This window comes from Siniperca chuatsi, linkage group LG4, assembly GCF_020085105.1.
Source record: "Siniperca chuatsi isolate FFG_IHB_CAS linkage group LG4, ASM2008510v1, whole genome shotgun sequence".
NCBI lineage: Eukaryota > Metazoa > Chordata > Actinopteri > Centrarchiformes > Sinipercidae > Siniperca > Siniperca chuatsi.
Genome location: NC_058045.1, coordinates 498,958 through 523,669, shown reverse-complemented (window position 1 = coordinate 523,669; position 24,712 = coordinate 498,958). Strand labels below are relative to the sequence as shown.

The 24,712-nt window shown below is 41.5% G+C and overlaps 1 protein-coding gene across 1 annotated transcript in view; it reads right to left on the bottom strand.

The window, feature by feature from the left end:
* Positions 1-24,712, bottom strand: part of LOC122875064 (cytosolic carboxypeptidase 4) — a 338,163-nt gene that overhangs the window by 149,329 nt on the left and 164,122 nt on the right. The window contains exons 12-15 of the mRNA XM_044193824.1: positions 20,874-21,075; positions 13,804-13,894; positions 10,019-10,285; positions 78-161 (exon numbers count right to left, since the gene is read on the bottom strand). Of these exons, the coding sequence (XP_044049759.1) occupies positions 78-161; positions 10,019-10,285; positions 13,804-13,894; positions 20,874-21,075 (644 nt within the window). The remainder of the gene's footprint in view (positions 1-77; positions 162-10,018; positions 10,286-13,803; positions 13,895-20,873; positions 21,076-24,712) is intronic.

Here is a 24,712-nt window from a genome sequence, read left to right as displayed (position 1 = left end):
TTAAACCTCATCTTGTAAAATAGATTGCTTAATAAATGGCAGTGCTATGTTTGTGTATATTTGTATTGTTTACCTACCTGCCATCTTCCAGGTCAAACACTACCTGGTTGATGATGTCATCAGTATTCAGGAAACGTTGGATATCTTCAAACACTTTCTGCCTGATGAAGACAAGCATATGCAGGCATGTGACATGACATTCACAGCAGCTGGAGAGGTCAGAATGAGTTTTTATAGAAGTACAGAAAATGGAATAATAATGGAATAATTTACAAAGATAAAGCCAGACACAATGGTCACTCCAATCTCGAGCATCTTTCTGGTTTATGCAAATGCATTTTTTCTCTATATTTGATAGTAGAGCAGTGAGATGACAGGAAATGAATGGAGAGAGACGGGGGTGACTTGCAACAAAGGTCCCCGGCCGGACTCAAACCAGGGACGTTGTGTTTACAGGATCATGTTAAAACCCTAAGGCATCAAAACGCCCCAAGTTGATGCTTTTAATATAAGTTTAATCATAGACACTTATGCCAGGAATTGACCATTTATAACAAATTGTTAACAGTTTTGGCGGAAAAGGCTCCTCTCTTTTAGGGAGCTCTCACAGAACCTCTATCACTGCTTGGACAGTAAAAATATACAGGTCTAAACAACAACAAGGCCTCCAAACTAAATGACAAAATATGTAATTTGTTGCATACTGTACACATACTGTACGTATATGATTAAGGTTTGGTTAGGGAAAAGAAACCAACTTATGCTGTCAGGAGTAAATGGGAAACAAACATTGGTCTACCTGTGTCAAAGTCACATACTTTGATGATCATCCATCCACCCTGTTGCATGATCAACCCACAATCCTGATGAACATTTTGGATCTTTATTAATGAAAAGAATTAGACTTTTCTGAAAGAAATGATTTCTCCTTAAATTCTGAGAAATACATTTTTTTTTGTCCTATTCTTTTCTATTGGCCTGCGTCCACATCACGTGGCTGCCAAGTTTCTTTTGTGAAAACCAAAATGGTGGACATTTCTTTAATTCTCAGTGGGAAATGCAGTATCTTAAGATAGTTTCTGCATTAAAATGCGTTTTGATAACATTTCTAGCAAGAAATGTGCATTTTATTCTCAGAATCTTCGTTCAGTAAATCCTTAGTTTTGTTATTTGTTCTTTGTTATTACAAAGATTCTCTCAGGTCTCAGATCGTTACTATGGTGGTTGCTATAGACACTGCTACGCGTACATAGGGAATGGTGGGTGGACTTGGCGCGTTCGACTCTTGTTTTGGGCTGTCTGCCGTCAGTGGGCTTCATTCCATTTCAAATTTCTGGCAGTCGGCCGTGACCTGAATCCAAACTTCACTATCTCTGTTGAGCAAAGGCGCTTTATAGCCTGTGATTGTAAAATGTGAAATTGCTCATATAATTTAATCCCTGCACTTGTCACGTTCATATAATCAAACTGGACTTTATATTGTGCATGCATTCAGCCTCCACTGTTACATAATTTACTTATTTATGCACAATATTTTTTGCTCTTGTCACGTTCATATATGTCATACACTTCATTTTTTTGTCCATAGGACAGTCCATATTTCCTTTTTACAGTCACAGTTTTATATCACATTTCAAAACTATTACTATTCTATTCTGTAAATAGGTTTTAAAATGTCAATTTCATTTTAATATTACTTTGTTTATTTAATTATTATTATTATTACCTTACTTCTGAAATATGAACTGTCCTTTAATTGATGAAAAGAGGATGAATTTGCTGTTGACAAAACTCTAAGGCAAGATGGAGCTGTTTATTTGATTTCATAAACTGACAGCTGCTTGAGAGTTTCCACTCACTGGGAGCTGCAGTAGCTCTCTTCTGTCCTCTGGGATTCTGTGTTTATTTACCCTTTTAATTTCCACAGCACAACTTGTGAACAAATACAAAGCATTAACGTCAATCTAACCAGTTTAAATGCAATGTTCAGTATAAATCCGGACTTACTATTTTGTTCAGCAACAGGCTGCTCAGCTCCATGATAATCAGCCTGTTCTGTTTTTTAAATACTTTGAAAAAGTATTATAAAACCAAAGTAGAGCAGGCAGAGGCAAAGTGGATTGGATGAGAACATTTGGGTTTGAAATGAGACAGAGCTTGAAAGGTCCCTTGCATTACGCCTAATCTTATACTACACCCGAGACAATTTACTCACAAAGCAGCCCTAACAAAAATGGCATTAACATTAGTTGAGTTAAGGGTCTACAGACTCAAAAATGTTCTTTTTTTAGATGAGCGCCAACAGACTGACAACATAATTAGATTAAGTTCAGAGTGAAATTGCATCTTTAACATTTTTAAATGTCAGCGTTTTGAAAAGTGCTGAGAAAATGTCTCGGAGGACTGATATTAAAAAGTGCCATACGTAAACACACAAATACAAATACACACACACTCTTCTACATACACACATTGAACAACACATTCTAAAATAAGACAATGGGATTGAGCCACTGAGTGTAACCCACATGAACATCAGGGCAGCAACATTTTTTAAAGTAGGGTTTTCAATAGATTGGAGAAACTGCTGTTCAGTTAAAGAATAAGTCTGGTGATATTCAACATTTTCATTTGACAAAAAATCTCATACACAGACCAAACCAGCAGTGAACGTATCTGCTAACAGGTGTTGTGTGTACAGCTGATGTATCTTCTTCCTCTGAGTCACAGAGCTCCACTGTCCAGAAACTACTAAAACACATGCCGCACTGCTGCACTGGGTGACATGTTCCTTCATCACCATGAACACACACACTGGAGTTTATTCTGACTCCTACACACACCGTCCTGCTGCCACAAATACTCACCAGAGCACCACATGTGGATTAAACAGCTGCTTAAAATAGTCCCCAACAAATGCACTGTTTCCTCCTGTTTGAGTAACATTTGTTAGTTTTTTTTTTTTAATGAAAAGATTTACGTCTTCAGTAGGAACCAATGGGCTTGAAGCAGAGAGCAGCAGGGTAGGAAAGTCAGAAAGTGTTGAGAGGTGGACTAAGAGAGACTTGGTTATAACAAACATTTGGAATAAGACCAGCTTTATCATTTAATCTGATTATACTGTGTTCTCTACAACTAAACTTGAAATATTGATTGCAATCAAATAGAAGGCTTCTATGTGAAGACATAGTTCTTGACAAAAACACCAGTGATACAATTAAAAGGCTTTCTTGGTTATAAAAAAAAGGTCAATCTGGGTGATTTTTGATGATTTAACCACAGAGTAAACTACATGCTTGTGTCACAACTTTGGCAAGATTTCTGCTGTAAACACATGGCCATGGCAACAGTGGTGCATGTAGATGGGCCGGCCAGTAGCTCCCTCAACCTTCACCTACATTTTTGTTTTAATTTGTTATTTTCTCGCCTTCATTACTTCATTAATAAGGATGTATTACTTATGACAGTAGTACACTCATCAACATCAGAAAAGAAGTACAGAGATTGGATTAAATGCAGTGGAGACAATCACTGCTCACGGCATCTCCTGTCTAGACAGCCAGACCTGCCGGGCCAAACGTCCCCACAAGTGGTGTGAAGAAACACGAAGAGAGGAAAGAGAAGCGGCATAAGAGCCAAGCTAACCCAGGTCGGACCTAAGGCTATTGCACTGCCCAGCCTACTCCTGGCTTATGTCCGATCGCAGGAAAATAAAATGGATGACATAAGAATCAGGTTAAATCAGCAACGGGAAATGACCTGGGTTAGGGTTAGGGTTAGGATTAGCTGGCTGCATCACAACATCCTGGATGATGCTATCACACTCGACAGGCGGAGCGTGTTCCGCGCTGACAGAACACAAGACTCCGGAAAGATGAGAGGAGTTCTCTGTGTTTACATCAGTGATGCTCAAACGCAGTTAAAGTGGATGGACATTGTTCCCCAGATGTGGAATTTTTATTGTTAAGATGTCAATTCAATTCAATTCAATTCAGTTTTATTTATATAGCGCCAATTCATAACGAAGTTATCTCATTGCACTTTTCCTATAGAGCAGGTCTAGACCATACTCTTTATAATATTATTTACAGAGACCCAACAAATCCCACCATGAGCAAGCATTTGGCCACAGTGGCAAGAAAAAATGTAAATGTAATGTAAATGGACTGTACTTGTATAGCGCCTTTCTAGTCTTCTGACCACTCAATCCGCTTCACACACTACATATCGCATTCAACCCATTCACATACATTCATACACTGATGGCAGAACTGCTCATCAGTACAAAGAAACTGATTAATCATTCACACACACTCACACCGAAGGCACAGCCCTCGGGAGCAATTTGGGGTTCAGTGTCTTGCCCAAGGACACTTCGACATGCGGACTGAGGGAAGCCGGAATCGAACCGCCAACCTTCCGATTGGTGGACAACCCGCTCTACCACTATGCCACAGCTGCCAAAAATTTCCTTTAAGAGGCAGAAACCTTGGACAGAACCAGATTCATTGGTGGGCGGCCATCTGCCGCTGCCGTGTTAGGTTTTGATAGAGAGAGAGGGGGTTGGGGAGGGGGTGAGAGGGAGGTACAATGCAAATACCACCTAGATTTTTTTATAGTAGAATTGTAATTGTAGTGTTAATATTAATAAATTAATAATAATAGGAATGACAGCTATAGGAAAAATAATGTCAGTAATAACAACAACTGTAGTAGCAGTTGTCGAGCAGGAACATGTGGGCAGCAGGTGGCCCACAACCACAGATCCAGACTCTGCAGCTCTGGAGGCAGAAATACCTGCTGAAAGTGACAGAAGGAGAGACCAGGAAGCACACAACTACGGGAGAGAGAAGATGTTGAGTTAGTAACATGATGTGATGTGGTGATCACAAAGACAATAAAATCATTCCCTAACCAGAAAGCCTGGATGAATGGAGAGGTAAAAGCTCTACTCAGAGCCCCAAAAAGTTGCTTTTCTGTCAGGAGACAAGGAAGCTTACAACACCGCCAGAGCAAGACTGAAAGCTGGCATCAAGAAGGCAAAGCTGAGACATCAGGAGAGACTGGAGAGAGACCAACAACACCAAACATATGTGGCAGGCGATCCAGACCATCACAGAATACAAAAGCAGGAGCGCCCCCATCATGTGTGAGGCCACATTACCAGATGAGCTAAACGTTTTGATCTCCCCAATAAAGAGTCAGCAGTAAAGTCCACTATTCCTCCAGAAGACCGGCCACAGTCAGTATCCACAGTGGATGTGAGAATCCTGCTGAGAGTGAATATGAGTAAAGCTGCTGGGTCTGATAACATCCCTGGCTGTGTACTAAGAACATGTGCCAATCAGCTAGTGGATAATATTTTTAACATATCACTGTCACACCTGCTTCAAGACAGCCACCATCGTCCCTGTACCTAAAAAGTCTGCAGTGCCTAGTCTAAATGACTACCTCCCTGTGGCTCTCACCCCCATTCTGATGAAGTGCTTTGAGAAACTGGTTCTCCAGCACATAACGAACAACATCCCAGATGCGCAGAGCCCAAAGGATACTACAGGACAGTACCCGGTTGCTCAAGATAATCCACAGTTTTGTTGTCTGTGGTCAAATCTGTGGATTATCTTCAACACCCGGATCATGATTTCTGGATACAGACTTTGCTGTTGAGTTTTTCAAATGTATTTTTTGGTGCTTTGAGCACTACAAGCCGAGTTCCATATAGTCCCATTATATTCATCTCTACGGCCGATATCTCCAAAACTCGCATTTTAGACCTCGTAATCCCTTATGAACCTTCACGTAGTTTGAGATTTTTGGGCAAGGGTCTTCTGTCTGTTCTTGAGTCCAGGATGAAAACTAAGGGGGATAGAGCTTTTGTCATCAGGGCCCCGAGGCTCTGGAACAACTTGCCTGAAGAAATTAGGTTGTCTGAGTCAGTGTCTTCTTTTAAGTCTCTTCTCCGAACCCATTTTTATCGGAAAGCATATCCTGATTTTACCTGAACTGGCTGTTTTATTTTATTGCTTTTGTGTATTTTATGTACTTTATTTCTTTATATTTCATCATTCACTGTGGTATTTTATCTGTCTTGTTATGAAGCACTTTGTACTTTGTTTTGATAAGTCCTCTATAATAAAGTTTTATTATTTATTATTATTATATAATTGTTGTGTATAAAGTTTGTTTGGTTTTGTGAGTAACATAAAGGGAACTGCAAACCAATTCTCGTTATACAACCCTGAATTGTAAAATGATACATGAATCTACCTTGTACCTTGTACATCAAATAATCATATATGTAATAACTCTTGGCTACTTTGATCATAATGTGTTGGACCGGTCCTGCTGCGGCTGTAAATGTCAGTTATTGCCTTTGCCTGGGAGGAGAGGGTCAGCAAACATAACATTAGCTGCTAACACTTTGTATTACTGGCCTCAGACTGACTTCTCCTGTCTGTCACTGTACCATCAGCACTCATGTCGCCCTCTCAAACTAGTAGCAAGATTTGTGGTGCCACCTGCATATTTCATGATACTGCTGCACACTTTCAAGCATTGATCACAGAGTCTCTTTCTTATGGTTCTTATGTTTCTCTTATTATGTTTCTTACAGAGCTACCAACAGGAGATGGGAGAGCCTATTTGTGTTTGTTACAACTCATGACCAAGCTGGAGGTATAACCGACATTGAACTTACCAGCCACCAATAACCAGCCAATATGCTTTCACCATTGGAATGCAACCACAAGGGGGCACAAGCCAGTGTCTTCTTGTGCCAGTCCCAAGTCTGGACAAATGCAGAGGGTTGTGTCAGGAAGGGCATCCGACGTAAAACACATGCCAAATTAAAAATGCGAATCGTGAAAATGACTTCCATACCGGATCGGTCGGGGACCGGGTTAACAACAACCGCCACCGGTGCTGTTGACCTACAGGGTACTGGTGGAAATTGGACTACTGTTGGTCAAAGACGAAGAAGGAGAGGAGGAAGGTGTGTTCGTAGTCAGAGAGAGAAGAGGAAAGCTAAGAATGTAGGACTGACAGTAGGGACTTTGAATGTTGGGACTATGACAGGGAAGGCTAGAGAGTTGATTGACATGATGCAGAGAAGGAAGGTGGACATACTGTGTGTCCAGGAGACCAGGTGGAAAGGTAGCAAAGCTAGAAGCTTAGGAGCAGGGTTCAAGTTGTTCTACCATGGGTCAGATAGGAAGAGAAACGGAGTAGGAGTTATCCTGAAAGAGGAGTTTGTGAGGAATTTTCTAGAGGTGAAAAGAGTATCAGACAGGTTGATGAGTCTGAAGCTGGAAATTGAAGAGGTGATGTTTAATGTTGTGAGTGGTTATGCCCCACAGGTAGGATGTGAGTTAGAAGAGAAGGAGAAATTCTGGAGTGAGTTAGATGAAGTGATGCAGAGCATCCCCAGAGGTGAGAGAGTGGTGATTGGTGCAGATTTCAATGGGCATGTAGGTGAAGGGAACAGAGGTGATGAGAATGTGATGGGCAGGTTTGGTCTTCAGGACAGGAACGCAGAAGGACAGATGGTGGTAGACTTTGCAAAGAGGATGGAAATGGCTGTAGTGAACACTTTCTTCCAGAAGAGGCAGAAACATAGGGTGACAAATAAGAGAGGGGGTAGAAGCACTCAGGTGGACTACATCTTGTGTAGACGTTGTAATCTGAAAGAGACCAGTGACTGTAAAGTAGTGGTAGGGGAGAGTGTAGCCAGACAACACAGGATGGTAGTGTGTAAAATGACTCTGGTGGTGAGGAAGATGAAGAGGACAAAGGCAGAGCAGAGGATGAAGTGGTGGAAGTTGAAAAAGGAAGAATGTCGTGTAGTTTTCAGGGAGGAGCTGAGACAGACTCTGGGTAGTCAGGAAGTGCTCCCAGATGACTGGACCACTACAGCTACTGTGATCAGGGAGACAGGTACTCGGTGTGTCATCTGGAAAGAGGAAAGTGGACAAGGAGACTTGGTGGTGGAACGAGGAAGTGCAGGAGTTTATACAGAGAAAGAGGTTAGCTAAGAAGAAGTGGGACACTGAGAGGACTGAAGAGAGTAGACAGGAGTACAGGGAGATGCAGCGTAAGGTGAAGGTAGAGGTGGAAAAGGCCAAACAAAGAGCATATGAGGACTTATATGCTAGGTTGGACACTAAAGAGGGAGAGGTGGATTTGTACAGGTTGGCCAGACAAAGAGATAGAGATGGGAAGGATGTGCAGCAGGTTAGGGTGATTAAAGATAAGGATGGAAATGTATTGACAGGTGCCAGGAGTGTGATGGGAAGATGGAAGGAGTACTTTGAAGAGTTGATGAATGAGGAAAATGAAAGGGAACGAAGAGTAGAAGAGGTGACTGGTGTTGAGCAGGAAGTAGCAAAGATTAGCAAGAGTAGAATGAGGAGGACGTTGAAGAGGATGAAGAGTGGAAAGGCAGTTGGTCCTGATGACATGCCTGTGGAGGAATGGAAGTGTCTAGGAGAGGTGGCAGTAGAGTTTCTGACTAGTTTGTTTAACAAGATCTTGGAGAGTGAGAGGATGCCCGAGGAATGGAGGAGAAGTGTACCGGTGCCAATTTTTAAGAACAAGGGAGATGTGCAGAGCTGTGGCAACTACAGAGGAATAAAGCTGATGAGCCATACAATGAAGTTGTCGGAAAGAGTAGTGGAAGCTAGGCTAAGGGCAGAGGTGAGCATTTGTGAGCAGCAATATGGTTTCATGCCTAGAAAGAGTACAACAGATGCAGTATTTGCTTTGAGGATGCTGATGGAGAAGTACAGAGAAGGTCATAGGGAGTTATATTGTGTCTTCATAGATTTAGAGAAAGCGTATGACAGGGTGCCGAGAGAGGAGCTGTGGTATTGTATGACGAAGTCTAGAGTGGCAGAGAAGTATGTTAGAGTGGTGCAGGACATGTATCAGAGCTGTAAGACCGTGGTGAGGTGTGCTGTAGGTGTGACAGAGGAGTTCAAGGTGGAGGTGGGTCTGCATCAAGGATCGGCTCTGAGCCCCTTCTTGTTTGCTCTGGTGATGGACAGGCTGACAGATGAGGTTAGACAGGAATCTCCATGGACTATGATGTTTGCGGATGACATTGTGATTTGTAGTGAGAGCAGGGAGCAGGTGGAGGAAAATCTAGAGAGATGGAGGTCTGCTCTGGAAAACAGAGGAATGAAGCTTATCCGCAGTAAGACAGAATACATGTGCATCAATGAGAGGGACCCAGGTGGAATGGTGAGGTTACAGGGAACAGAGGTGAAGAAGGTGCAGGACTTTAATTACTTAGGGTCAACAGTTCAAAACAATGGAGACTGTGGAAAAGAGGTGAAGAGGCGAGTGCAAGCAGGTTGGAACGGGTGGAGAAAAGTGTCAGGTGTGTTGTGTGATAAAAGAGTATCAGCAAGAATGAAAGGAAAGGTGTTCAAGACGGTGGTGAGACCAGCGATGTTGTACAGCTTAGAGACAGTGGCACTGACGAAAAGACAAGAGGCAGAGTTGGAGGTAGCAGAGCTTAAGATGCTGAGGTTCTTTTTGGGAGTGACAAGGATGGACAGGATCAGGAATGAGGACATCAGAGGGACAGCTCATGTTAGATGTTTTGGAGATAAAGTCAGAGAGGCCACATTGAGGTGGTTTGGACGAGGATGCTGAGGTTGGAGCTGCCAGGCAGGAGGTCTAGAGGAAGACCAAAGAGGAGATTTATGGATGTAGTGAGAGAGGACATGAAGTTAATTGGTGTGAGTGAAGAGGATGCAGAGGACAGGGTTAGATGGAGGCACATGAATTCGCTGTGGCGACCCCTGAAAGGAAACAGCCGAAAGGAAAAGAAGAAGAAGATGCTTTCACCATTAGGCTCCACACATGTGTGTTTGTAAAGTCTGGGTTTTAGCCACTTTCCATGTCCTCTATGACAAATTTAATTTACTATTCTTATACCCATCTCTATGTTCATGTTACATGAACTACATTACTCCTACACAGGAGTACATTAAGTGTTGTAATGAGCATGGAGTACCTTTGTATGTTGGGCTTGCGTGGCGCCATGGGTTCATGTCCTGGTGGTGGGAGGTGACCCCAGAAATCAGGGAAAGCCAGGATGCTGAACCCTGGAATAGATTTGGTTTTGGCGGCTGCAGCGCGGTACAGCTTGGGTTCATGGTGGGGGATACAGGCTCCGTGTCTCTCCAATAACCTGTCTATCATCGTACGATGGTGGGATTCTTCTGCTCCCCCCTCCTCATCATCCTGTTCATCCACACTCTGACCTGGGGGGGCTTCTTTCCTAAGAGCAGGAAACAATAATAAGTTCAGACTGCTAGGAATAGAAATCAAACCCAAACAGGAAGTTTCAAAGAAAGAGAGGTGAAACTGTTACACTGATTCAATGATTGGTACTCTTATACTTCTGGAGCACAGAGCACGGAAGGATAAAGACAGGCAGCTGTGTTTGTTGTGTGAGATAAACACTCACATACATAACAAGACTATAACTGACCGACAGGTGACCCCAGGATGAATGACACACTACACAAGGAGATTTATACAGGTCACCTCTGCAGCTGCTGCAAGCCACCCTGGACTTACATACAATATCCTTTTTTTCTGTATTTTTCTATATTTCTATATTTGTGTGAGACTATCCAACATGTTATTAACCACGATAAACTACATACGAGTTAATAATTCAAGTCAATTCAATTTTATTTATATAGCGCCAATTCATAACAGAAGGTATCTCATTGCATTTTTCCTATAGAGCAGGTCTAGACCATACTATTTATAATATTATTTACAGAGACCCAACAAATCCCACATAATAAATAATAATCAAATAACATACTGTGAAGATGAAGTAAAAATATCAAATGTAGGAATTGTCTAGCCAGATAATGATATTTCTTTAGTCAATAGATGATATAGCTCTCTCTGCACTCTCGGTGTATGGAAGATTTAAAATGCCTGAATAAAGACAAATCACGTAGCTTTTTCTATCTTGAGATGTAGACACACCATCCATGCAAAAATTTAAAACAATCAATTGTCCAGTCACAGCTTGGAGGCAGGAATGACTTCCTGTGGCACTCTGTGGTGCATTTTGGGTGGATGAGCCTTTCGCTGAAGGTACTCCTTTGTTTGACCTGCATGTCATGGAGTGGGTGGGAGACACTGCCCAAGATGGCAGATAGTTTGGCCAGCATCCTCCTTTCTGACACCACCGACAGAGAGTCCAGTTCTACCCCCACACTGTCACTGGCCTGACGAATCAGTTTGTTGAGTATGTTAGCATCCGCTACCCTCAACCTGCTGCCACTGCATGCAACAGCATAGAGGATAGCACTGGCCACCACAGACTCATAAAACAGCATTGTCCGGCAGATGTTGAAGGACCTCCGCCTCCTCAGAAAAAAGAGGCAGCTCTGGCCCTTCCTGTACAGCGCTTGAGTGTTCTTAGCCAAGTCCAGTTTATTGTCCATGTGTACTCCCAGGTACTTGTACTCCTCAACAATGACCACACTGACCCCCTGGATGGAAACAGGGGTCACTGGTGCCTTGGCCCTTCGTAGGTCTACAACCAGCTCCTTAGACTTTGTCGCATTGAGCTGCAGGTGGTTCTGCACACACCATGAGACAAAGTTCCCCACCACAGCCTTGTACTCAGTGTCATCACCACCGCTGATACTTCCCACCACAGCAGAGTCATCAGAAAACATCTGAAGGTGGCAGGACTCTGTGTGGTGGCTGAGGTCTGTGGTGTAGATGGTGAAGAGGAAAGGGGAGAGTCCAACAGTCCATTATTGATATTTATTCATACCTCTATTACTGCTGTGCAATATCGCCCGTCTCATTTAACTTGACAGTTCATGCACTATTACCTTATACTGTATTATTATCATCAACCGGTAAACCCACTTTGTACTTCACACTTATGTTATTTTATACTTGTACCCAATTACTTAATATATTTTCTGACCTGTATTATAGTGTATTATATTTTTTGCTTAGTACTTATATTCCTTTGTGCACTGACATGATAGTGAACTGCTATAGCAAAAAAGTTTCCCCTCGGGGATCAATAAACTATTTCTGATTCTGATTGGCATTAAAGGAGCTGCACTAAGCTGGTTTAAATCCTATCTATCAATTCAATCTCAGTTTATACATGTTAATGGTGAGTCCTCCGTGCACTCCAAAGTTAGTCACGGAGTTCCACAACGTTCTGTGCTTGGACCGATTCTATTCACCTTATATATGCTTCCTCTAGGCAATATTATTAGGAAATACTCCATAAACTTTCATTGTTATGCAAATGATACCCAATTATATCTATTGCTCAAGCCAGATGAAACTAACCAGTTAACTAAACTTCAAGCATGCCTTAAGGACATAAAGACCTCAGTGACCTGCAACTTTCTTATGTTAAACTCAGAGAAAACTGAAGTTATTGTACTTGGTCCCATACACCTTCGAGAGAAATTATCTAAAGATATAGTTAGTCTACATGGCATTGTCCTGGCCTCCAGCAGCACCGTAAGGAACTTCAGCATCATCTTTGATCAGGATTTATCCTTTAACTCCCACATGAAACAAACGTCAAGGACTGCCTTTTTTTCACTGCCATAACATTACAAAAATCAGGCACATCCTGTCTCAAAATGATGCCAAAAAAATTAATGCATGCATTTGTTACATCTGCGTTGGACTACTGCAATTCCTTATTATCCGGCTGCCCGAATAAGTCCCTTAAAACTCTCCAGTTGATCCAGAATGCTGCGGCATGTGTACTGACAAGAACTAGGAAAAGAGATCATATTTCTCCAATATTAGCTTCCTGCACTGGCTCCCTGTAAAATCCAGAATACAATTTAAAATCCTTCTCCTCACCTACAAAGCTCTTAATGGTCAGGGACCATCATATTTTAAAGACCTCATAATACCATTTTATCCGACTAGAACACTGTGCTCCCAGAGTGCAGGGTTATTTGTGGCTCCTAGAGTCTCCAAAAGTAGAATGGGAGCCAGAGCCTTAAGTTATCAAGCTCCTCTCCTCTCCTCCTATGGAATCACATCCCAATGTGGGTTCGGGAGGCAGCCATCATCTCCACATTTAACAGTAGACTTAAGATTTTCCTCTTTGATAAAGCTTATAGTTAGGGTTGGCTTGGGTGAGTCCTGAACCATCCCTTAGTTATGCTGCAAAAGGCCTAGATTGCCGAGAGACTTCCCATGATGCACATCTTTCCTCTCCTTCTCTCTCTCTCTCCATCTGTATGCATTTTTATCCCATTACTGGATGTTACTAACTCGACAGCTTCTCTCTTCCGTAGTTTTGTGCTTTCTTGTTTCTCTCCTCTCTCCTTCTGTCGCTTTCAGCAGGTATTTCTGCCTCCGGACCTGCAAAGACTGGATCTGTGGTTGTGTATCCTCTCCATGAGGCTCACAGAGTGCATCTCAGTTTGTCACCTCAAAACATCTCTGCAGTGTCTCATAGGCGTCCTCTGACCATCTCCTCACTGTCCTTGTGGTCGCAGGCTACATTAACTACAAATGAGCTTACTCACTAATAAATGAACAGAAGGTAGAACACTAAGATAAATGATGACACAAATCATTAATGACATTCAGTCATAGGCTATATATGGTGATTTCTACAGTATACAAGGATAACATGAAGATGATGCTGTCAATAGTTTATTTTAAAGGTCAGTGTCATCGATGGATTCTTTAAGATATACATTATTTCTTTTGTGGTTACATTTCCTTTCATCATTTTCACCGCTTCACAAGAGAGTTTCAGCATACCTTGCCTCTCTAACCATGGTCCTAAAGCTGGAGCTGGTGCTGAGGATGCTGCTGTGACTGTGGAAATCATGAGCTTCTAAATGGGCAGCAGCTGGAGAGAGAGAATGAGAAAATAGCACATTTGAATTTCCACTTGTTAAGAATAAGAGGAAAATAACAGTGCTGTGGTTTATAATACAAGCAAGACTTGTGTGGAAATAAACTATTCATGATGAAAACAAGGGTCATGCAGAGGGGTTCCTGTAAGCGGACATGTGAGTAGAATTAGTGAAAAGTGAAAGCATTACCAAGTCTTTCACATTAGAACAAGATATGTGCTTTCAAGTAAAAGTGAATCTAGACTTGACTGAAAAACATGCACAACTGTTATTACACATATATGAACTATAATACGCTACAGGCTGCTATTATGATTAGAAGTGTGAATTTATGATTTAATGGTTTGTAGGGATGAGATGGATAGCTGTGCAAGGTGTGACCAACACCCAATCAGCAGTGCCAATCACTCATTAATAATAATAATTTTTCACAGCATGGCCATCATTGTTCTGTGACCATGGCTGAATTACAAATGATGCTTCAGTATTTTAATTTGAAAAAAAACTATTTTGTCACCCAGTTCATTTGACAGTGCGTGTTGTAACTGCAAAAATATTTCAGCATACTCAATATAATACAACTAAAGGATACCCCAAAGAAACAGCCAAAACGTGACTTATTTAATGTGGGAGAAATTTTATTATCTGATACAAATATAAATTTGTAACAAACATTTGTGGTTTTTATAAATAGTATGAAACAGTGAGTATATGTTGATTATATATATATATATATATATATATATACATATATATACATATATATATGTATATACATATATATGTATATAAATATACATATATATATATATATATATATATATATATATATATGTATATAAATATACATATATATATATATATATATATATATATATATATATATATATATATATATATATATATATATATATATATATATATACATATATATATATATATATATATACATATATACATATATATATACATATATATATGTATATATATATACACATATATATATATATATATATATATATATATATATATATACAAAAAAAAAAAAAAAAAACTTGGTCCTTCACCCCCGCGGTGGTCTCATCCTTCGAGCTCGGGTCCTCTACCAGAGGCCTGGGAGCTTGAGGGTTCTGCGCAGTATTTTTGCTGTTCCCAGTACTGCGCTCTTCTGGACCGAGATGTCTGGTGTTCTTCCAGGGATCTGCTGTAGCCACTCCTCCAGTTTGGGGTCACTGCCCCGAGTGCTCCAATGACCACGGGCACCACTGTTGCCTTCACCTTCCAGGCCTTCTCCAGCTCTTCTCTTAGCACCTTGGTACTTCTCTAGTTTCTCATGTTCCTTTTTCCTGATGTTGCCATCGCTTGGTATCGCCACATCAACCACAACGGCTTTCCTCTGTTGTTTGTCAACCACCACGATGTCAGGCTGGTTCGCCATTACCATTCTGTCAGTCTGGATCTGGAAGTCCCACAGGATCTTGGCTCGGTCATTCTCACGACCTTTGGAGGTGTTTCCCACTTTGACCTCGGGGTTTCCAGTCCATACTCAGTGCAGATGTTCCTGTACACTATGCCAGCTACTTGGTTATGGCGCTCCATGTATGCTTTTCCTGCCAGCATCTTACACCCTGCAGTTATGTGCTGGATTGTCTCAGGGCCTCTTTGCACAGCCTACACCTTGGGTCTTGTCTGGTGCGGTAGATCTGAGCCTCTATTGCTCTGGTGCTCAGGGCCTGCTCCTGTGCAGCCATGATGAGTGCCTCTGTGCTGTCCTTCAATCCAGCCCGCTCTAGCCATTGGTAGGACTTCTTGATATCAGCCACTTCAGTTATGTTCCGGTGGTACATCCCGTGTAGGGGTTTGTCCTCCCATGATGGTCCTTCCTCCAGCACGTCTTCCTCTGTTCCCCATTGCCTGAGACATTCCCTGAGCACGTCATCTGTTGGGGCCTTATCTTGGATGTACTTGTGGATCTTGGATGTTTCATCCTGGATAGTGGCTCTCACACTCACTAGTCCACGGCCGCCTTCCTTACGGCTAGCGTACAGTCTCAGGGTGCTGGATTTGGGATGGAACCCTCCATGCATGGTGAGGAGCTTTCGCGTCTTAACGTCTGTGGTCTGTATCTCCTCCTTTGGCCATCTTATTATTCCCGCAGGGTATCTGATCACTGGCAGGGCGTAGCTGTTTATTGCCTGGGCTTTGTTCTTGCCATTGAGCTGACTTCTTAGGACTTGCCTTACTCGTTGGAGGTATTTGGCCGTTGCCGTCTTCCTTGTTGCCTCTTCGAGGTTGCCATTTGCCTGTGGTATTCCAAGGTACTTGTAACCATCCTCAATGTCTGCTATTGTTCCTTCTGGGAGTGAGACCCCTTCTGTGTGGACTACCTTCCCTCTCTTTGTCACCATTCGACTGCACTTCTCAAGCCCGAATGACATCCCAATGTCAGAGCTGTAGATCCTGGTGGTGTGGATCAGTGAGTCGATGTCCCGCTCGCTCTTAGCGTATAGCTTGATGTCATCCATGTAGAGGAGGTGACTGATGGTGGCCCCGTTCCTGAGTCGGTATCCATAGCCAGTCTTGTTGATTATTTGGCTGAGGGGGTTCAGACCTATGCAGAACAGCAGTGGGGACAGAGCATCTCCTTGGTATATGCCACATTTGATGGATACTTGTGCAAGTGGCTTACCATTGGCCTCAAGGGTGGTTTTCCACAGCCTCATCGAGTTCGCAATGAAGTCCCTTAGAGTCCTGTTGATGTTGTACATCTCTAAGCATTCAGTGATCCATGTGTGCGGCATTGAGTCATATGCTTTCTTGTAATCAATCCAGGCAGTGCACAGGTTGGTGTGTCGGGCCCTGCAGTCTTGGGTGACTGTTCTGTCAACCAGGAGTTGGTGTTTGGCTCCTCTGGTTCCTCTGCCAATGCCCTTCTGTGCTTTGCTCATGTATTGATCCATGTGTCCACTTATCTTAGCCGCGATGATGCCTGACATGAGCTTCCATGTTGTGGAGAGACAGGTTATTGGCCGATAGTTGGATGGGACTGTACCCTTTGCGGGATCCTTCAGGATCAGGATTGTGCGCCCTTGGTAAGCCATTCAGGGTGCGTCCCATCTCTTAGCAACTGGTTCATTTGTGCTGCTAGGCGCTCATGGAGTGCAGTGAGCTTCTTTAGCCAGTAGGTGTGGATCCTGTCAGGGCCCGGTGCTGTCCAGTTCTTCATACCTGAGACTCTTTCTTGGATGTCTGCCGCTGTGATGGTGACTGGATTCTGTTCAGGAGGTTGCTGTGGTCCTTTCTCAGGGCGGCCAGCCACTGTGCATCGCTGTTGTGTGATGCCTCCTTTCCCATATACTTTTCCAGTACTGCTCCGTTTCCAGCCTTGGTGGGTCTGCTCTGCTGTTATTACCCTGCCATTGAGCGTACACTTTCGCAGGTTGAGTTGCGAACAGCCGGTTTATTCTTCTGGCTTCATTATCTCTCGTGTATCTCTTTAGGCGGCTGGCCAAGGCTTGGAGCCTTTGTTTGGCAGTTTCGAGTGCTTCAGGTATGGGCATCTGGTTGTACTTCTTGGGTACTTGCTTTCTCATTGCACCTCTCTCAGCCTCTGTCAGTTGGCTCACTTCTCTCCGGGCCTCCTTGATTTTTGCCTCCAACCTTCGTTTCCATGGTGGGTATTGTCTCTCATGGCTCCCATGGTTGCTCTTGTAGCCAAGCATCTCTAGGATCACTGCTGCTGAGGCGTATATCAGCTCATTGGTTTCAGTGATGGTTGTGGTAGGGATCGCTCTCAATGCTGCATTCACATCTTCTAGGAGACTTTCGGATGGTACTTCACTTAGCCGTTGTAGTTGGCGTCGGGGTTGCCTTGCCTTCATTCTCGCCATGATCTTATCTTTCAGGTCAGTCGCTGCCTCGTTCAGCGTGATTTCTCTTGGGGCTCCGTACCCAATCTCTGGTTGGGGAGCTGCTGGTTGCTCCCCTCTGACCTGTAGTCCTGGCTCCCCCTTGCCGTAGCATTTGTGTTGTACCTCGTCAATCTCAAGTTGTGATAGCAGTTGCCGCTTGTGGATGTTGGAACACTGAGCTACTAGTTGCTTCGCCGTAAGCCTTGATTATATATATATATATATATATGTATGTATATATGTGTATATATAAATGGTACACATAACATCTAACATCCATACTAACACATAACAACATAACATAAACAACAAAGACTTATAAACAACAAGATGAGCTTAGTCTAGACACATATATATATATATATATATATATATATATATATATAACAACATATATATATATATATATATATATATATATATATATATATATATATATATATATATATATATATATATATGAATATATAGAATATAATGTGTAAATAAAGATTTGACTGTATAATACCATTTTTATCATCATTTTGTCTAGAATGTCAGCATCCATTTACAAACATGCTGTAGAAAACGTATGCCTAGCAACATAATCAAAAGAGGTAGTGAACTAGTACAAGCATTAGTATTATCACATCTGGATTGTTTGATTAAAACTCTTTTCTGTTCTTTTTTTCTGTTGTTTTTCTAGGCTGTCATCTGGATGCTATTTTTATTGCCATCCATGTAGAACTAGTTAAAGCTGTACTAATCCATATTTATATATTAATAATGACTCAAATACCTCTGTCAAATGTGAAAGGAGTCACATAGTGACAAATGCACAGAGAATTATAACCAACTTTACAGTTCCCCTCAGATCTGGCTCTAACTTCACTCTCCTCAACCTCAAAAGCTGTAAAAAGCCGCTGAACACGAGCTGCTCAGCAGCAAACAGCAGACAGACACAGTCAGAGAGCAGCTGCTGAACACAGTGGAGCATTTAGCAGCTAAAGAGCCAGATGTTTCCCTCAGGAGCTGGTAGTGTCTGTTGGATGTGTAAATAAGCAACTGTTTGCCATTACAACTTTATAATATGTCAAATGTTGTGTTTTCAGATTGCTCAGCTGTCCCCCAAAAATCTTTGAATGTATCTGTAAATTCAGAGCAGCAAAATGTAAAGCAATGGTGACACTGAAGTCATTTCCAGGTTTTTTGACTGAAGGAAGTAATAAAAACTGATGATAATGTTTTAATTAAAAGTTAAGATGGCCTCTGTTTACATGTGAAAATGAGTAGCTGAATGACTTGTTTTGCTCCAGTCCACCTTTATTTGTAATTAGGAGCTGTATGTTTGCTTTATTGATCGCGTCACTTCCTTTAAGAGGTGATGCAATTATGCACAGCTATCTATTTGTTCTAGACTAAGTCATCTTGTTGTTTATGTCTTTGTTGTTATGTGTTAGTATGGATGTTAGATGTTATGTGTACCATTTTCATTGAAGAATTATAAATACAGGGAGAGCAGAATTATTAGGCAAATGAGTATTTTGACCACATCATCCTCGTTATGCATGTTGTCTTACTCCAAGCTGTATAGGCTGGAAAGCCTACTACCAATTAAGCATATTAGGTGATGTGCATCTCTGTAATGAGAAGGGGTGTGGTCTAATGACATCAACACCCTATATCAGGTGTGCATAATTATTAGGCAACTTCCTTTCCTTTGGCAAAATGGGTCAAAAGAAGGACTTGACAGGCTCAGAAAAGTCAAAAATAGTGAGATATATTGCAGAGGATGCAGCAGTCTTAAAATAGCCAAGCTTCTGAAGCGTGATCATCGAACAATCAAGCGTTTCATTCAAAATAGTCAACAGGGTCGCAAGAAGCGTGTGGAAAAACCAAGGCGCAAAATAACTGCCCGTGAACTGAGAAAAGTCAAGCGTGCAGCTGCCAAGATGCCACTTGCCACCAGTTTGGCCATATTTCAGAGCTGCAACATCACTGGAGTGCCCAAAAGCACAAGGTGTGAAATACTCAGAGACATGGCCAAGGTAAGAAAGGCAGAAAGTCGACCACCACTGAACAAGACACACAAGCTGAAACGTCAAGACTGGGCCAAGAAATATCTCAAGACTGATTTTTCTAAGGTTTTATGGACTGATGAAATGAGAGTGAGTCTTGATGGGCCAGATGGATGGGCCCGTGGCTGGATTGGTAAAGGGCAGAGAGCTCCAGTCCGACTCAGACGCCAGCAAGGTGGAGGTGGAGTACTGGTTTGGGCTGGTATCATCAAAGATGAGCTTGTGGGGCCTTTTCGGGTTGAGGATGGAGTCAAGCTCAACTCCCAGTCCTACTGCCAGTTTCTGGAAGACACCTTCTTCAAGCAGTGGTACAGGAAGAAGTCTGCATCCTTCAAGAAAAACATGATTTTCATGCAGGACAATGTTCCATCACACGCATCCAAGTACTCCACAGCGTGGCTGGCAAGAAAGGATATAAAAGAAGAAAATCTAATGATATGGCCTCCTTGTTCACCTGATCTGAACCCCATTGAGAACCTGTGGTCCATCATCAAATGTGCGATTTACAAGGAGGGAAAACAGTACACCTCTCTGAACAGTGTCTGGGAGGCTGTGGTTGCTGCTGCACGCAATGTTGATGGTGAACAGATCAAAACACTGACAGAATCCATGGATGGCAGGCTTTTGAGTGTCCTTGCAAAGAAAGGTGGCTATACTGGTCACTGATTTGTTTTTGTTTGGTTTTTGAATGTCAGAAATGTATATTTGTGAATGTTGAGATGTTATATTGGTTTCACTGGTAAAAATAAATAATTGAAATGGGTATAAATTTGTTTTTTGTTAAGTTGCCTAATAATTATGCACAGTAATAGTCACCTGCACACACAGATATCCCCCTAAAATAGCTAAAACTAAAAACTACTTCCAAAAATATTCAGCTTTGATATTAATGAGTTTTTTGTGTTCATTGAGAACATGGTTGTTGTTCAATAATAAAATTAATCCTCAAGAATACAACTTGCCTAATAATTCTGCACTCCCTGTACATTTGACCTGGCTCTGACCTGATGTGTGTCCCTCTGTGGACGTTTCTGTCTCTGAGTGAGACCCTGAAGAGGAGATGGACAAATCACTGCTGGCAGTACTCCTCCTGTCCCTCCTGGAGGAGCGAGAGGGTAAACAGTTGAGCAGCCCTGCTTCCTCATCTGATGAAGACGATGATGATGCTGTTGAACTCTCCTCTGGCTCTGAACTCAAATCCAGCTCCTGTGAGACACAGATGTTGGTTTACAGTTGTGCTTTGCTCAAAGGCCAACATGTCTTCAACGTCTGCCAAAACACCAGTTTCATGCTTCACGCTTCATGTAGTGGAGAAACATGTGAACGATCACAACAGATGCTTCTTCATGTCTGAAGAAGCAGCATGTCAATCAATCTTCATCCCTATTAACATCTATTCCACATCCAGGATACAAGACACTATATATATATATATATCTTTTTTTTCTTGTCTTAGTGGGATTTCTGTCAGGAAACAATTAGAGAACCACAAATATTAAGGAAATGTTATATACTATGGCTTTTATTTAAACAATAAAAAATAATGCAATGCACTGACAATTCTGGTGTGGTGGTTCGTTCACAGTTATGTGTTATGTATCAGTTAATTCAGTATTGTTTAAAAGGTCCATGAACACATTATTTTTCCATTGGATGCCGTCAATCTTCTGTGGAACTTGGAAGTGTGTTTATATACTTGGAAAAAAGTCATGATGGTCTATCACAGCTACTTAGTTTACAGCTTTGCATTCTCATTAGGGAGTTAACTTCAGTGGTGTAAGGTGCTTTTGAACATACAGCGGGGCTCTATTACAGTTGTTGAATTACCAGAGCTTACATTGATACCATTACATAGAAAACAAGATAGGAAATGAGTCAATGAGTCACTTTGAACTGCAGCTGAAACCACAGTATGTATCCCCAAAATTGCTGATGCAAATGAAATTGCTCCATGCATCAATTGTATCAGTTTTACTAGACGACTTTATGAATAATTCTAACATGCAACTTTGCCCCTGGAAGTATTATAATCAGTGATAGACATTGCAGATGATGGTGCTGCAGTGAGACAGCTGCCACGGGATTAGGGTTAGTTACATTAGGAATGTAGAGTAATGAAAAGTAGCATACCATAAAAGATGATGACTTTTATATACAGTGGGTACGGAAAGTATTCAGACCCCTTTAAATTTTTCACTCTTTGTTTCATTGCATCCATTTGCTAAAATCAAAAAAGTTCATTATATTTCTCATTAATATACACCCCATCTTGACAGAAAAAAACAAAACACACAACAACGTTTTTCAGGTCTCTCCAGAGATGCTCAATTGGGTTTAGGTCAGGGCTCTGCTGGGCCAGTCAAGAATGGTCACAGAGTTGTTCCGAAGCCACTCCTTTGTTATTTTAGCTGTGTGCTTAGGGTCATTGTCTTGTTGGAAGGTGAACCTTCGGCCCAATCTGAGGTCCTGAGCACTCTGGAAGAGGTTTTCTTCCAGGATATCTCTGTACTTGGCCGCATTCATCTTTCCTTCAATTGCAACCAGTCGTCCTGTCCCTGCAGCTGAAAAACACCCCCATAGCATGATACTGCCACCACCATGTTTCACTGTTGGGATTGTATTGGGCAGGTGATGAGCAGTGCCTGGTTTTCTCCACACATACCGCTTAGAATTAACGCCAAAAAGTTCAATCTTGGTCTCATCAGACCAGAGGATCTTATTTCTCATAGTCTGGGAGTCCTTCATGTGTTTTTTGGCAAACTCTATGCAGGCTTTCATATGTCTTGCACTAAGGAGAGGCTTTCGTCGGGCCACTCTGCCATAAAGCCCCGACTGGGGCTTACCTCTCTCACCAAGGCTCTTCTCGCACGATTGCTCAGTTTGGCTGGACGGCCAGGTCTAGGAAGAGTTTTGGTCGTCCCAAACTTCTTCCATTTAAGGATTATGGTGGCCACTGTGCTCTTAGGAACCTTGAGTGCTGCAGAAATTCTTTTGTAACCTTGGCCAGATCCGTGTCTTGCCACAATTCTGTCTCTGAGCTCCTTGGGCAGTTCCTTCGACCTTATGATTCTCATTTGCTCTGACATGCATATAGACAGGTGTGTGCCTTTCCTAATCAAGTGCAATCAGTTTAATTAAACACAGCTGGACTCCAATGAAGGAGTAGAACCAATGAAGGAGTAGACTCCAATGAAGGAGTAGAACCTTTGCTGTGAGTGTCACAGCAAAGGGTCTGAATAATTATGACCATGTGATATTTCAGTTTTCTTTTTTAATAAATTTGCATACATTTCTACATTTCTGTTTTTTTCTGTCAAGATGGGGTGCCGAGTGTACATTAATGAGAAATAAAATGAACTTTTTTGATTTTAGCAAATGGCTGCAATGAAACAAAGAGTGAAAAATTTAAAGGGGTCTAAATACTTTCCGTACCCACTGTACAATCATCATTATAAACTATCTGTTCAGTACATTTTCCTAATCAGTGCAAAAAGAGATGATGATGATGATGATGATCACTAAAATCAGAGTAGAGGAACTGACAGAGTTTTATACATGTGTGATTTGCCTGTTAGCTGTGGCTCTGAGCTATGGAAAGCAAAGTGGACCATAAACATCTCAGAAATGTAGTGTACCATCCAACAGGTATGTTACAAAAACACCTGCTGAGGTTACAATGAAACCCTCAGGGTTTTTGTTGCCTCACTAAGGGATATTACAAAGGGTACGGTCTAGACCTGCTCTATAGAAAAAGTGCAATGAGATAACTTCTGTTATGAACTGGTGCTATATAACTGAAATTGAACTGAGTCATTGTAGCCTCGCCAAGGGGACCATTGTACCAATGCAAGACTTGAACCCCTGTCGGCAACACCAAAGGTTATCCATGTTGACAAAACGTTAGGGGAGAGAGTTAAACCTGTGATCAGAGATCAAGGTATATTTGAACCATGCAGGCATAAACCAGAAACACAACAAAATGCACAAATTCAGCTCGATTTCTTGTTCCATTCTTACTGACAAAACACATTTACCACTCAATGTTTTGTTGTCATTGGCTCGTGTGCTCTATCAATTATGTTTGTGGTGCACTTTTCAAAATAAAGGTTCTACCTCTTTACCTTTAGACAGTACAATGTCAATGTAACATATTTTTTATATATATATATATATATATATATATATATATATATATATATATATATATATATATATACAGACAGACAGACAGACAGACAGACAGACAGACGAGGCTACGTTAAATGAAATTATCGGATCCATAACTGTATTATAACCTTACAGTATAATTTGCATTTCATTTTGCACAACTTGCACCATGTCTACTTCACATGTAGGCTACTGTATGTACAGTATAAAAAAGTCCCCCAATTTTTATTTAAGTTACTGTTAAGTATTGTATTGTTGATAAGTATGTTTCTTTGCTTTTTATCTTGTCTTTAATGGTCTAAGCTGCCTTAACAGAAATAATTCCTACTGGAATTAATACATTTGTATTGGCGGCTATGATGGGTTTTTGCCTTTTTGATTATAATTGAATAATAATTTACTATTATGCTTTTACTTAGAGGTGCCACACATAATTTAGTTTTATGACCTGTAATGACAATAAAAATGTTTTTAATATTAATTTTCAAAATGTTCTGTTGTTGATGTATGGATTATAAAGTAATGCAACAGTGTTTTATTGTATTGTATTGCCTGTTCATGTGCAGCTGAGTGACCATAATGCATCATGTCTATTTTGAAAATGACATCACTTTTATTTTAAGTTTTCCTCAGGATGTACTTTAGACAGTAAAGTCTATTCTCAATAATTAGAAAG